This window comes from Schistocerca piceifrons, chromosome 9 (assembly GCF_021461385.2).
Source record: "Schistocerca piceifrons isolate TAMUIC-IGC-003096 chromosome 9, iqSchPice1.1, whole genome shotgun sequence".
NCBI lineage: Eukaryota > Metazoa > Arthropoda > Insecta > Orthoptera > Acrididae > Schistocerca > Schistocerca piceifrons.
The window spans coordinates 40,947,057-40,960,991 of NC_060146.1; the positions used below are offsets into that span (position 1 = coordinate 40,947,057).

The 13,935-nt window shown below is 39.3% G+C and overlaps 1 protein-coding gene across 3 annotated transcripts in view; it reads left to right on the forward strand.

Moving 5' to 3' along the window:
- LOC124716947 (apoptosis-stimulating of p53 protein 2-like) overlaps positions 1-13,935 on the forward strand; it is a 137,970-nt gene that overhangs the window by 90,139 nt on the left and 33,896 nt on the right. For 2 of the 3 annotated variants that reach the window (XM_047243535.1, XM_047243537.1), the window contains 2 exons: positions 3,250-3,491; positions 7,394-7,580. In XM_047243535.1, coding sequence (XP_047099491.1) covers positions 3,250-3,491; positions 7,394-7,580 — 429 coding nt within the window. The remainder of the gene's footprint in view (positions 1-3,249; positions 3,492-7,393; positions 7,581-13,935) is intronic. The other variant, XM_047243536.1, reaches the window with a different exon arrangement.

The following is a 13,935-nucleotide window of genomic DNA, read 5'->3' on the forward strand; positions in this document are numbered from 1 at the left end:
TCACACACAGAATATCCAATATTTTCAAAAACCAAGGCATAAAAATAGCACACAAAACCAACTCAATTCAGAAATACTTTCCAAAAACAATAGGAAAAACTGATTTGTATCAGAAATAAGGAATATACCAACTGAAATAGAATACATGAGATGCAAGATACATAGGTCAAACCAAGAGGACACTTGACACCAATGCAACAATGAACATGTAAGAGCATGGAGGTATAGGACAAATCATTCAACTTTTGCAGAACACTTACACCAACACCAACATAAAACTACAACCAGAGACACAGACATGGAAATCATAAGAACATGAACAACAACAAACACCTCCTCACCTTACAAGAAAACTATCACTTCCAGAAAACCATAACAGAAGAGAAACAACTCATAAATGATCAGATCAACTTGCCAAACCACACACTCTTAAAACTGGTTGACCACGTAATATAACATTAAAAGTACAAAAAGTATAACCACAGGCTCTATTTGCCACTACCAGATTTGTCCCATAATCACTGCCCAGGCCATCCCTGTCGCCCCCCCCCCCCTCCTCCCTTGTCACTCTATCTACATACAAGACAATTTCTCTCTCTCTATCTCTCTCTCTCTCTCTCTCTCTCTCTCTCTCACACACACACACACACACACACACACACACACACACACACACACACACACACACACAATCATTTCATGGGTTGGCAACACTCACAACATTAACAATAACAAACAATTAGGCATAAATACTGTGGCAGTGATGAATGACAAACAGTTAAGAAATTCAATTATAAATAGCGCAGCATAGGAAATAATGCAAAAAGCAAAAAACTGCAGATGTGAAATGAAGCCTGTTGACACCAACCACTGCTAGCAAGAGGGGAAGGTGTAGACTATGTAAAGAAACATTGTAAGTAGTTTGCAGACCAACTTCATAAATAAAATGCTGTTTTTAACCTAAAAGAATCACAAAATAAATGTACAAACGTGTGTGTGTCCAATTTACAGGATATCACAGAAGATGCTTTGTAAATAAAAGTGAAATGCATCTGGTGTAGTTCTTTCTAATTACACTGCAGTCAGTTCAAGACCGATAACCTATAACAACAGATGAAAAATGGAAACATAGTTAAGGTTTATTTACAGCTGTGCACCCTGCACTGTGTGTGTAGGTGCGTACCTCTCCCTCAACATATACAAATACGTGATTTCATTCGCACATATGTGAAACCGTCATGTTGTTCCGGTGATAAACATGCCTGCTTTGCTAGTAGCAGCTGTCGGTGCAGCTAGTATATTTTGAGAAATGACAAAATAATAGTAACAAATGTAAGTACTAAGATTGTTAATACCTGTTGGGTAAGCTTGATGAAAGAGAAAGGATAGCAAGAAATAATATGTTTAATAAATGTACTCATTATTCCAGAGTAATACTTTATTGTGATGCGTCGCTGATAGCAAAGGACCATTCAGAATAGAGAGACATGATAGCAGTGCTGACAAGGTTACCTCTGAAACTTCAAATTTCTTCTAGCAGGGATCATTACTCCAGTTTGAAGTTCCAATCAGAATCAAACATTGTCATAAACATTTTCCAGGCTTGCTTGAAATTCCTGGAAAAAGATTTTAAACTATAGGATGAAAACACACACTTATTTGAGGCTTCAGTTTCCTCCAGTAGACAATGAATATGAGAATTTGTTTACTTCTGAACATAAGACATTCTAGGAGTATGTGAAATGGAAGTGCTGAAAGGATAATGCATTTCTGTTTATGTATGCACCAGACACATGACTAGGTCTTTGTGACAGTGGAGGGTCTTATTTTGCCAAGTGTATTCAGCCCCCAAATGTTTATAACTGTTTGGCTACTATCGGAGATTTTGAATTGAGATGGAATTTCCAGCTCTGTTAGAGGTCTTTTGACTGCAAACGTATGGTTACCATACAGCAGTGCAAACAGCTATTTCAGTTACTTGCCCTTGTCAGTGCAAAATATTTGTGTATCCAAGTGGCTTGTAAAGAAACCAGGACATCTTTGCCCGTCCAGGATGCCAGAATTACTTAAACACATTGACGTCAAAGGTACGAATGAAGGCTTATTATTTTGTTCACATTTACCTTTATTGTTTCTAGTTTGTACTTATTTATGAGGAATTGTAGACAGTCATTGTCTTTCATTCTGCTTCTGAAACCCACAGAATTCCCACAAACAAATAAATGCACAATAAGTCAGTCAAGTTCTAAATGTTTCTTGTTGGACCACTTGGCAATCAAACAGATAAATTTGAATGCATCTGGGGAAACAGTCTTTCAACTGAGATGCCTAGTAAAGTACATCAGCATCTACATGGATACTCTGCAAATCATATTTAACTACCTGGCACTGCTATTCTTTGAACATTCTTGATGTACCCTGTTAATCCTGTGTGGTTACGATCCTAGACTGGAGAGCAGTATTCCGAAAGAGGATGGACAAGTGTAGTGCAGGCTGTTCCTTCAGTGCTCTGCCAATAAAACAGTGTCTTTCTTTTGCCTTCCCCACAACATTTTCTAGGTGTTCTTTCCACTTTAAGTTGTTCATAATTGTAATTCCGAGGTATTTAGTTGAATTTATGGCTTTTAGATTTGACTGATTTATCGTGTAACTGAAGTTCAACAGATTCTTTTCAGCACTCGTGTGGATGACTTCACACTTTTCATTATTTAGGGTCAGTTGCCATTCTTGCATCATACAGATGTCTTATCTAAATTGCTTTGCAATTTATTTTGCCTTCTGATGACTTTACTAGTCAACAAACAACAGCATAGTCTGCAAACAAGCTAAGATGGCTGTTCAGATTGTCTCTAAAATCATTTATATAGAAAAGAAACAACAGAGGGTTGTCACCACCTCGGGGAAAGTCAGAAATCACTTCTGTTTTACTCAGTGACTTTCTGTCAATTTCTAAGAACTGTGAAGTAAAGCATGAAACAAACATAATCACGGAGAGGCACAAGAGTGTTGCATTTGTCCACACCTGGGATGGAGAGGCATGTGCATCTACATACACTGGTCCATGTTATGAAATGCCAGGTTTGCATGAGGTTGCACCATTGTCTGGGCTCCCTTGCCTCTTTGTTCAGTGGCCTCACGCACCTAGTATGCAAGGAAGTTGGACAGATGTAAACACACTGAAAACGCACATTTAGACAGCCTGAGGTATGTATCTTTTTAATTGTTCAGCCATGCAATGCATTTCTACAGCAGATGTTGGTGCTGAGTCCACCACAGGGGACCTCGACACCTCTGACCGGCACACCAGAGTCTGCCCCTACCTCTGCGTCGGTAACCGCAGCGGCGACTCTGCAGCAGCCTTCCACTCCGAAGCCGGCGCTGCCGCCTAAGCCGACGGTGCCGCAGGCGAAGCCCACGCCGCCACCACCACCCAGGCAGACGGCGCTCCACCAGCATCAGGGCTCAGCAGACGACAGTCTGACCACCTTGAGGTACGGGTGGGATTGTCGCATTTCTGCTACTGCAGTTACCGACATTGAATCTAAATTTTGAACTTAAAAAACTGTATACCTTTTTGCGTGTGAGCCATGTGTCATGTGGCATTAGTCTGTCATGACCTCCTTTCCTCCCTATTTTCACCTCACAAGCAGGGTAGCACTAAAAATGCCCAGTGTCCTCAGTTATTTGTTCTGTACATTCCAACTTCTATCTTCGTTTATATTTTTTGCCTCTGCAGATCTCTAGTTCCTCATTTTCATGGAGGACAGCAGTCTCATGATTGAAACCTGTCAATGACACCCTTTCATTATGAATTTCATTCCCACTCCTAAATATCTTCTTCTTTCCTTGTTGCCACTTTGATATACATGTTGAACAACAGATGAGGAGGAATGCATCCCTTAATTAAGCCATTTTTAATCTAAGGAATTCTCTCTTGGCATTCTATTCATATTGTTTCCTCTTGGTTCTTGTTCTTTTGTTTATTATGCATTGCTGCCTGGAGTGTATACTTATTTTTATGAGAATTTCGAGCATCTTGAACTACTTTATATTGTCAAACATTTTTTCTGGATTGACAAATCTTATAAATGTGTCTTGATTTTTTGTAAGTATTGCTTCCATTATCTAGTGTAATATTAGGACTGTTGGTCTCTCTCGTTTTCCTAAAGTATGAAATTTTTATTGCTTGTGCTACATTTCTATCCCATTCCATCATTTCTATTTCACCTCAGCCATCAGCCTTCTGTCCCTTTCGACCATTCAACAATAGTGAATTCTCAGATCTAAAGATGATAATCATACACGGCAAAATTTAGTCATCCATCAGTTTGTCATACAACTGAGACTGTGAAAGTAAATGTTCCTTAATGCATGCCTAAATTAGAATTGTATAGTGCTTCTTTAGTGTACTTAAATGATTTTAAGTACCTTATACTACTTCCAATAGCATTCCTTCAAATGTTGTCATTCGAAAATGTAAATGTACGAGGTCTGCTCAAAAAATACTATAACTTTGTCCACAAATTGTTTCTATACTTACCTTTTACTTACTGCATGGTCTCCTTTGAAATACTCTCCTCTGCAATCGATACACTGCTCCCAATGTTGTTTCCACTTCCAGAAGCAGTCTTGGTATGCTTATTATTGGATCGCGCAAAGTGCCATGTGGAAAATTTCTTTCGTCTCGTCTATTGTTGCAAATCTCTGTCCTTTCAGCAGAGTTTTTAACTTTGGAAATGAAAGAAAGTCTGCAGGGGCCAGATCTGGAGAATAACGAGGATGAGGAAGCAGAGTGATTTAGTTTTTTTTTGTCCAACAGTCATGCACCAGTAGGGATTAATGTGCAGGTGCATTAGCATGATGCAAGCGCTATGAATTGTCTTGCAATATTTCAGACCATTACTTCTCACATTTTCTGACAGACTCACAACACATCCAGATAGTGCCATTGATTAATGGTTTCTCCCTGTGGCATGAATTCATGATGAACTGATCCTTCAAAGTCAAAGTAAACAATCAGCATGGCTTTGACATTTGACCCGACCTGATGAGCATCTTTTGGTCTTGGTGAACCTTTCATAATTGTCAAGATTGAACCTTGGTCTCAACATCATAACTGTAGACTACATTCTTGGATCATTTGGTGTCCCCTTGTAAAGGTTTCCTTCAGTTTCATGCACGATTTAATTCAGATGCATTGCTCTCCAACTCTGCCATCTCGAAATTCGCATATTGTGCGACACAATGTTCTACTCAATACAGCACTGAACAATAAAGAACAGACATAAAACAGTGAAACTTCTGGCATTTACACATTAAACACAGTTGTGGTTAGGGATGCCAATGGCATTTTGCTCCCCCATTGGCGCGAAATTACGAATTTTCCAGAATTTTTTGAGTAGACCTCATATAAGGAGCAGACAAATGAAAACTGAATACCCACTACAATGGGACCATGGAATTTCTATTCAAAAGTACTCATTACACTTGTTAAGATATTTAGCCCACTGGGATGAGACCATAAAGTCCTGTTTTGTAGAGTGTGCTCGGCCGCTGACAGATCCACTCTTGCACTTGCTCATCAAACTGAAACCAACATCCATGTGTGTCTTTCTTCAGGTCACCAAAGATGTGAAAATCACATGGTGAACAATTTGGGCTGTACAAAGGATGTTGCAGTGTCTCCCAATGAAATTGCTGAAGCGTGGCCTTCAGCTGATAGTCAATGTGGGGGTGGACAGGATCATTCTGTTTAACAATATTTGGACTTCCTGCACATCACAGTTTCTGTGAAGTGTCTTTGTAACACTGTGCATTGATTGCAATTCCATGCTCAAGGAAATGGATGTGTAGAGTCCCTGCAATTGAAGACCGTTACTGGAATGTCTGTCAACAGCTTTGGATTTCTTTGGCAGGAGAGATGTGGGATGTTTTCACAGTTAGCTTTTCTGTTTGCCCTTGGGCTCAAAATGGTGGCGCTACATAAGGCAACCTGAAGAAAGATATGAGTGGATGTTGGTTGGAGTTGGATGAGGAAGTGCTAGAGTGGGTGTGGTTGTTGGATCTCAGTGGCCAACCGCACCCCACAAAGTAGGAATTGTTTGTTATCTTGCAGTAGGGTAAATATCATCATTCATGTGGTGGGCACTTGTAGTGGCCCCACTGTGGCTGGTGCACAGGTTCCATTTGACTACCCCTCATACCTTGGCACATATGAATCGGCTAATAACGATTTCACACTTCCTGTAAAAGCAGAAGATTCTTGTTGAATGTTAGCGTATGTGTTTGGTCTGTGTTCTCCTCCACAAATCTGGCAGTTTTTCATGAAATACTGTTCATTCTTTTTGATGCAGCAGCATGCTATCAGTTTGATGTGATTAGATGCTAAAATCAGCAAAGTAAATGTCTATAACATTAACTTGGGTGCCTAATGTAATCCTTCATCTCACCACTATATTACCAAAAATTAAATATAGTTACAGACTTAATTCAGCAAGTGAATTTTTTGACAAGATAACCCAAAGCATATCACCACATGCCAATAATGATAAGGATATCATAAGAACAATAACAATTTCAATGCTGGGTGGGGTTCTTCACTGAAAGAAATAACATGACACAGTTTTCTTCTAACTTATAATTACTTTTTTCTAGGAGTAAGTAGTAATTACACTTATTTTCAGTCACTAATTCTGTCTGACTTGCATACAAATTTGAGTTCAATTTGGACAATCTTAACACATGAAAGAGGCAAGTACTGCAAACCCAATACTGCCATCAACTGACTATACAGTTGCAGACACGGTAACTCTGTAACTTTTTGACAAGGAATGTAAACTTTTTTGTTACAATTAATACATCCTTTTTTACAATTCAGTTGATTTCACAGCAAACTGTATATTACAGTTTACTTTAATTCTTAATCACAGTAATAATTTTCATTAGTATCTCAATTTTACTGATGAAACTTTATTTGTGAATCTTTCATTTGTTATCATTAATAATTTCTCAAGTTATTAAGGGCTTTGATATTTATCCACATAACTTTGAACTTTTATTATTGTGTTAATTTTTCAGTAAATGTGACTTTCACAAGACTAATATCTTTTTAGGAAAATCGAGATCTTAGTGATGTGGACAATACATTTCCTATATATGCTTTTTACTGATTGATGTTATTAGTTTCTTCAACTGTTTGACGGAAGTTATAAATAAGAGATTATTTTTCTGCAATCAAAATAGATAAATAATGATATGAAACTAAAAGACAATGCAAAGGAAGCGGGAAATGTTGAATGCTAAAGAATGCGTATTAGGTTGTATATTAGTTGTGTATATCATGTTTTCCTATACCGCTTGACATTGGTGGTTACAAGTGCAATTCTCCGAACAGACAACAGGAGGCTGTACCGGACGACAGCAGCCCCGGTGCTGTGCCGGGACTGGGAGAAGACCAGCAGCAGGCCACGCCCCCACCCCTCCCCAGGTTGCCTGAGGGGCCGCAGCACCAGCAGCCGCCCCCACAGGCACAGGCCCCACCTCCACCACCTGCCATAAAGGCGAGGGGCCCCATCAACCTGGTAAGACACCGTTTTGTCATAAGTTTTAGTTGATACTGTTACTTCAGTTGCTAACTGCACAGTCTGTTTCTTTCCTTATTTCATTGAAATTGTATAGTATTAAAACAGCAATGCTCAGAGTCTTTTAATATATATTACTCCAGACAGCTGGCCATAGACTCGCCCACAGTGGGATCTAACTTGGTTATGTGGTGAAGTAAAGCTACACACTCCAGCTCAAAATACTTTTGAGAAAGTGTGGTGATTATGCTTCAAAGCTACAATATAGAACCAAGAAAATAAAAACTAATGGATTCTACAAAAAGAGCTCTTGCAAAACTCTAAGTCTTCCTGTTGTTCTGTGAGCTTCACAGTGCTGTAGACAATTGCGCTCAGGTTGATGCCATGTTCTGTGACTTCAGGAAGGCATTTGACACCACCCCGCACTGCCGTTTAGGAGAGGAATGAACTTACCAAGAGTTAGACCAGATTTGAATCTGGTTCCAGACTTCCTTCCATATAGAACTCAACATATTGCTTTTAGCAGGAAAAAAAACCTGACTGACATATACGTAATTTCTGGAGTACCCTAATTGAATATGATCAGACTGTTACTGTTAACAAAGTATATAAATGATCTAGTAGAAAGCATTTTAAGATTGTTAGCAGATGATGAGGTTGTCTGTACGAAAGTAGCAAAGCCAGAAAACAGTATCGATTTGCAGAATGAACCTACAGAGGATTGATAAATGGCGCCAGCCCTGGCAATTGACTGTGCGTGTAAATAAATATAACATATTGGGCATACATAGGAAAAGAAATCTATTATTGTATGACTATATAACTCAAGACAAATTGCTGAAAACAGTATCTATTGTAAAATATGTGGGAGGATTATCCAGAGTGATCTCAAGTTGAATGTCCATGTACAACAAATTGGAAGAAAAGCAGTTGCAAGAGGAGATTCATAGGAAGAATCTTCAGGAAATGTAACTCATCTGTGGAGGCAGTGGCTTACAAAGTGCTTGTTAGACTTATTCTTCAGTATTGTTCATCGCACAGGGGATCCATACCAGATAGGACTGTGGGCGGGAGGGGGGGGGGGGGGGAGGAGAGAGAGAGACAGACAGACAGAGAGAGAGAGAGAGAGAGAGAGAGAGAGAGAGAGAGAGAGAGATATCGAGATATCAAATAAAGAGTGACACCTTTCATCACAAGATTGTCTACTTCATGTGAGAGCATCATCTAGACGCTCAGCAAACTCCAGTGACGGATATTATAAGGGGGGTGTTGTGCATCACAGACAGGTCTACTATTGAAATTTGACAGCACTTTCTGAGATGACTTAGACAACACACTACTTCCTCCTACATACATGTCACAAAATGTCCACGACAGGAAAATTTCAGAAATTAGAGGTAACGCAGAGATTTACCGACAGTCATTCTACCCATACACCATTTGCAAGTGGTACACAAGAAGGGCATCAGTTATGGCTATCTTAAGTACCTCCTGCCACACAGGATTAAGCGGCATGTGGAGTATGAAGTACCGTATTTACTCGAATCTAAGCCGCACTTTTTTTCCGGTTTTTGTAATCCAAAAAACCGCCTGCGGCTTAGAATCGAGTGCAAAGCAAGCGGAAGTTCTGAAAAATGTTGGTGGGTGCCGCCACAACTAACTTCTGCAGTCGAATATATGTAGCGCTACACAGGCATGCTTGGCAGGCACAAAGATAAATACTGGCATCAAATCCTCTGCATCAGTAAATAAATTTAAAAAAAAGGTGGAAGACGAGCTTTTTTTCTCCGGCCTGAATTTCGACCACTACATTTTCATACATTATCCGACGAAGTAAATACAAATTCCGTATTGTTCATCTTCGAATGTAGCAGCATTTCAATGTACTACGAAAATCCGACTGGCAAGACTGTTTGCGATGTTTGTCAATATGGCCAACTCTACGTTCTGATTTTTTCATACCTGTGAGAAGAGATGGTTGCTAATAGGAACTTCTATGAATTGTGAATCACATGCAGTATTCTCTTCACCATAAGAATAATATGAATATAAACATTTTGCCATGTATTGTTTCGTGTTTGCTGCTATCTCATTTAAATCCTGTCTGCCTAATAAACTACGAAACTAGAGTGAGACAGCAGCAAACGCGGAAGAATATACATATCGTGTCATGTTTATATTCGTATTATTCTTATGCCTAATAGTGATACAGTCAGAAATGAAGCACAGCAATCGACTAGATTTTTAAATCTAAGATGACTCTAATTTCTGTGCAGAATGTAATGTACTAAAGAGGCGCCTGCAAAGATTTTCAAACGGAGAAAAATTTTTGCTAAACTCTCGTTCAGAACACCTTCTATCATACGCAGTGTATTATTTAGTTCTTGTTGTTCATTATCAAAGAAAGCAGAAGTGTAAGTAACAACAAATAGCAGTCTCTTGCCAATGTTTCGCTAATGAGACGATTCCTCTCCTTTTTTTTTATTGTAAGTAGTGGTAGTGCGCACAAAAGCAAGCAATGCCGCGAGCGGCGACAGGCCATAGACACGCACTATCAGAATGCAACAAACAATGCATGAGACAGTACAGTAATGCATTTTGAGCTTAGAGTGATGTTAACACCTATAACAAAGAAAACGGCGCTTATCAGATCAGAGAAAAATAAGCAATCAATTCAAACCAGACGAAGCACGTGAAAAAGGAAGGGTACCCGTATAAATAGGGACGGAGCGCCTGACGCATAGCAATGGGTACGTGGTAAAGCTTAACTGCTAAGGTTACGATTTGAACCAAACTACTGTAGCTGTATCATCATTCATTCGACCTAAATTGTGTTTCATATTACAATGGACCAACTTTGTTTCGACTTGGAGATGCAGCGTAAAACTTTTCTCTCCCCTTGAATTTCGAGTCTCAAATTCCAGGTGCGGCTTAGATTCGGGAAAATTTTTTTTCTTAATTTCGAGTCTCATTTTTCAGGTGCGGCTTAGATTCGAGTAAATACGGTAGATATAAATAGATGGAAATACTTTATGAATAGGACAAACCTTAGACAATGAAAAGAAAGTATATAAAGACCCACCCCCCCCACACACACGCACAATTTGATTAGATAAAACTGTTCATTGAAATTTACATTCCTCCCTGAGAGATAAGGTTTCACTTTAGGATTGTCACCTTCAGCTAAACTGTGGATTACATACCATTGACATTCTACCATTATATGGTGGGCTGATGTGCATACGCTAAAAATGACCAAACATTGATAACCGGTACAAATTGTGTCTGGCCATAAACTACCGCCATACATTTCACACAGAAGACTTTATTGAAGTCCAAAGTGTTTCCTAAAGATGTTATTGTACATGCTAACAAAGTTGGCTGGTTCATGGAGGACATGGTTTTAGAATGGATCAGATGTGTCTGGCAACGTTGTCCTGGTACCTTGCTAGGTTTGCCATGTATGCTTGTGTTAGATTCATATGCAGGTCAGTGTACACCAGCTGTGAAGAAACAAAAATAGCAGCGGGTAAAACGGACTTAGTTGTAATTCCAGAATGGATGACGTCAATTTTGCATCTGTTAGATGTTTGTTTAAACAAACCTTTTATGGACAAGCAGAAAAATACCGTATGTATACACAGTGTCTAACAAACGAAGGTAGGCAATTAACGCCTACAGGACATGTTAAGTGTGCAAGCTTGGCTCAAGTATGCGTGTGCATTAGTCAATCTTGGAAATGTCTCCCAAGTGAAACTGTTCATCATGCATTTAAAAAATACTGTATTTCTAATGCGCTTGATGGCACAGAGGATGATGCTTTGTACAAAAGTAATGACAAGGAGTCACTAGTGTTAATAATAAAAAGTGAAAAATCATGACTGTGTTCTGGTATGCAGTGCAGCAAGCTCACCTGCAATATCACTGTAACAGCTCACGTGCGTGTAGATCCGGAATACTGTATTTCGATGGATAGTGAATTTTCACTGCTGTCAGTGTTTTACGATGCAGTTGTAGTTTTAAGTGTGCCAAATCCCTAAGAAGTAGGGACGCTTAATACTGTATTCATCATATGATGAGCCATATCTTTCACTTTTAAGTGCGGCTTGAAATCGGGGTAAAATTTATTTATTTATTTTTTTACCGAGTCTCATTTCTGGGGTGCGGCTTGCATTCGAGGTCGGCTTGCAGTTGGGTAAATACAGTACCTGTGGCAGCTTCTAGTGGGATTTTTCCTATCTTCTGTAGGCTTTGCCTTCAAATGCAAGCATCGTGTAAGCATCGTGTAAGCCTTAAGAACCTATGAACTGCAGCATTTATATTAGATACGATTGATCATATTCTATATCGATTCCTCTCTACGTGCACAAGAAAGCTCGAACTTAGCTGACCATGACTGAAGACTAACAATGTACAGCATGCTAACACTCACGCTGCTTTGCATGCTTGCATGCAGCCAAGCTGTCCGATTCTGTATGTTCGTAGCAGCATTACAGTATAGCGTCAGTTTACGCAAGTTTGCATCAGTTTGTGTATTACTGTGTACTATGTGGAGAATCCAGCTGTATATCAGTTTGCCCACTCACATTCATTGCTGTAGTGAAGTTGGCTATAGCAGCAAAAAGAAAAACTCTGTCGGGAAGTGGTGAGAAATGCATATGTGCCCAGTAGTGAAATGGCTCAATGCCTGGGACTTGCACAGTCTTCATTGTCAGGAATATTGAAGTATAAGGAGAAGATTCTGGATCAAGAAACACAGTGCGGTTCAAAAGCAAAGCAGAGAAAAATTGTTAAAAAGTCGCTGTACGAAGAAATGGACTCAAAGCTAATGGAGTGGTTCAATGGAGCATGTGCTGAAAATTTACCAATGGGGCATTGATAAAAATGAAAGGATCTGTGATATCAGGGAAACTTGGGTTAACAGAATTCAAAGCTTTGAATGGTTGGCTGGATAGGTTCAAAAAACGCTATGGGATAACTCGCAGGGTAGTATATGGAGAGAGTGCTGCAGTTAATGATGAAAGTGTTGAGCACTGGAAAGAAGAGGTGATGCCACCCCTCTTAGAAGGTTTCAAATCTCTGGATGTGTACAGTATGGATGAAACAGGCCTGTTTTACCAACCCATGCCCTCTAAAGCCTTAAGTGTTAAAGGAGAAGCATTCCGTGGAGGAAGAATGAGCAAGCAGAGAATTATTGTTCTCTTATGCAGCAACGCAGATGACAGTGACAAGCTGGATCCCATAGTAATTGGAAAGTTCCACAAACCATGTTGCTTTAAGAACAGTGCTAAGTATTATAGCAACAAAAGTGCTTGGAAGACTGTGGACTTGTTCAAAAATTCTTGCAAGCTTTTGATGCACAAATGGGTGCTAGCAACAGGAAGGTTGATCTCTCTATTTACAAGTATCCTGCTCATCAAACAGACTTAGTATAATTGCGGAATGTGAAAGTGCATTTCGTTCCTGCAAATTGCACTAGCAGACTCCAGCCCATAGATCTAAGGATTATTCATAGCCTGAAAAGCAAGCATCTGAAAGCTCTTGTCCTTACGGCACTTGCCTTTATTGACAGGAATGAGGTGCTTAAATTGAAAATCCTGCAAGCAATGCATATGCTCACAGGAGGTCGGAAAACGGTAAATAAGGAAACCATCTCAAATTGCTTTATAAGGCTGGATGTAATGAAATGAGCACTCAAGACAAAGACGGTGATGAAGCAGTAGTGGACATGCACGATTGGGTGCAGGTATCTATCAATTTACCCATCACTTTTGACGAATGTGTGGCTTGTGATCGTCGTTACTACACATATCTGAGATGTCGAGGAAATCTGCGAAGATGAAGTAAAGCAGAATGATGAAGATATCGAAGAAGATGATGATGTTAGGGTTGAAGAAATGCAAACACCATCATTCAGTGAAGCTATTGCCAGCATAGGCATTGTCCGGAGATTTGTCACAGCATTTAAAGTGGACAACCCTTTTATAGACAGAGTAGATCAATTGGAGATGGACCTTTTGAACCTAAAATCCAACAGTGTTAAAAAGCAAACTACCATATTTGATTATAGATATTTCAAAAAATGAGGCACTATGAAAGTTGCGTAAATATGTGTTGTATATAGGAAAAGTAACTTGATTTATTATATTACTGTAATTGTGTGTTTTGTGGATGTTATAATTTTGTTGTGTGCTGGGAAACTATGATCTTTGACAACTGTATTAGTGCTACAAACAAAGTTGTAATAACAGCATAGTGTGTAGGGTAGGTATCTCCTTGTTTTATTGTTGTTATTGTGTAAATTACGTATGTTGGTGCAATTCGTGTCAATACAGGCAAAGAGTTCTGGAAAAGG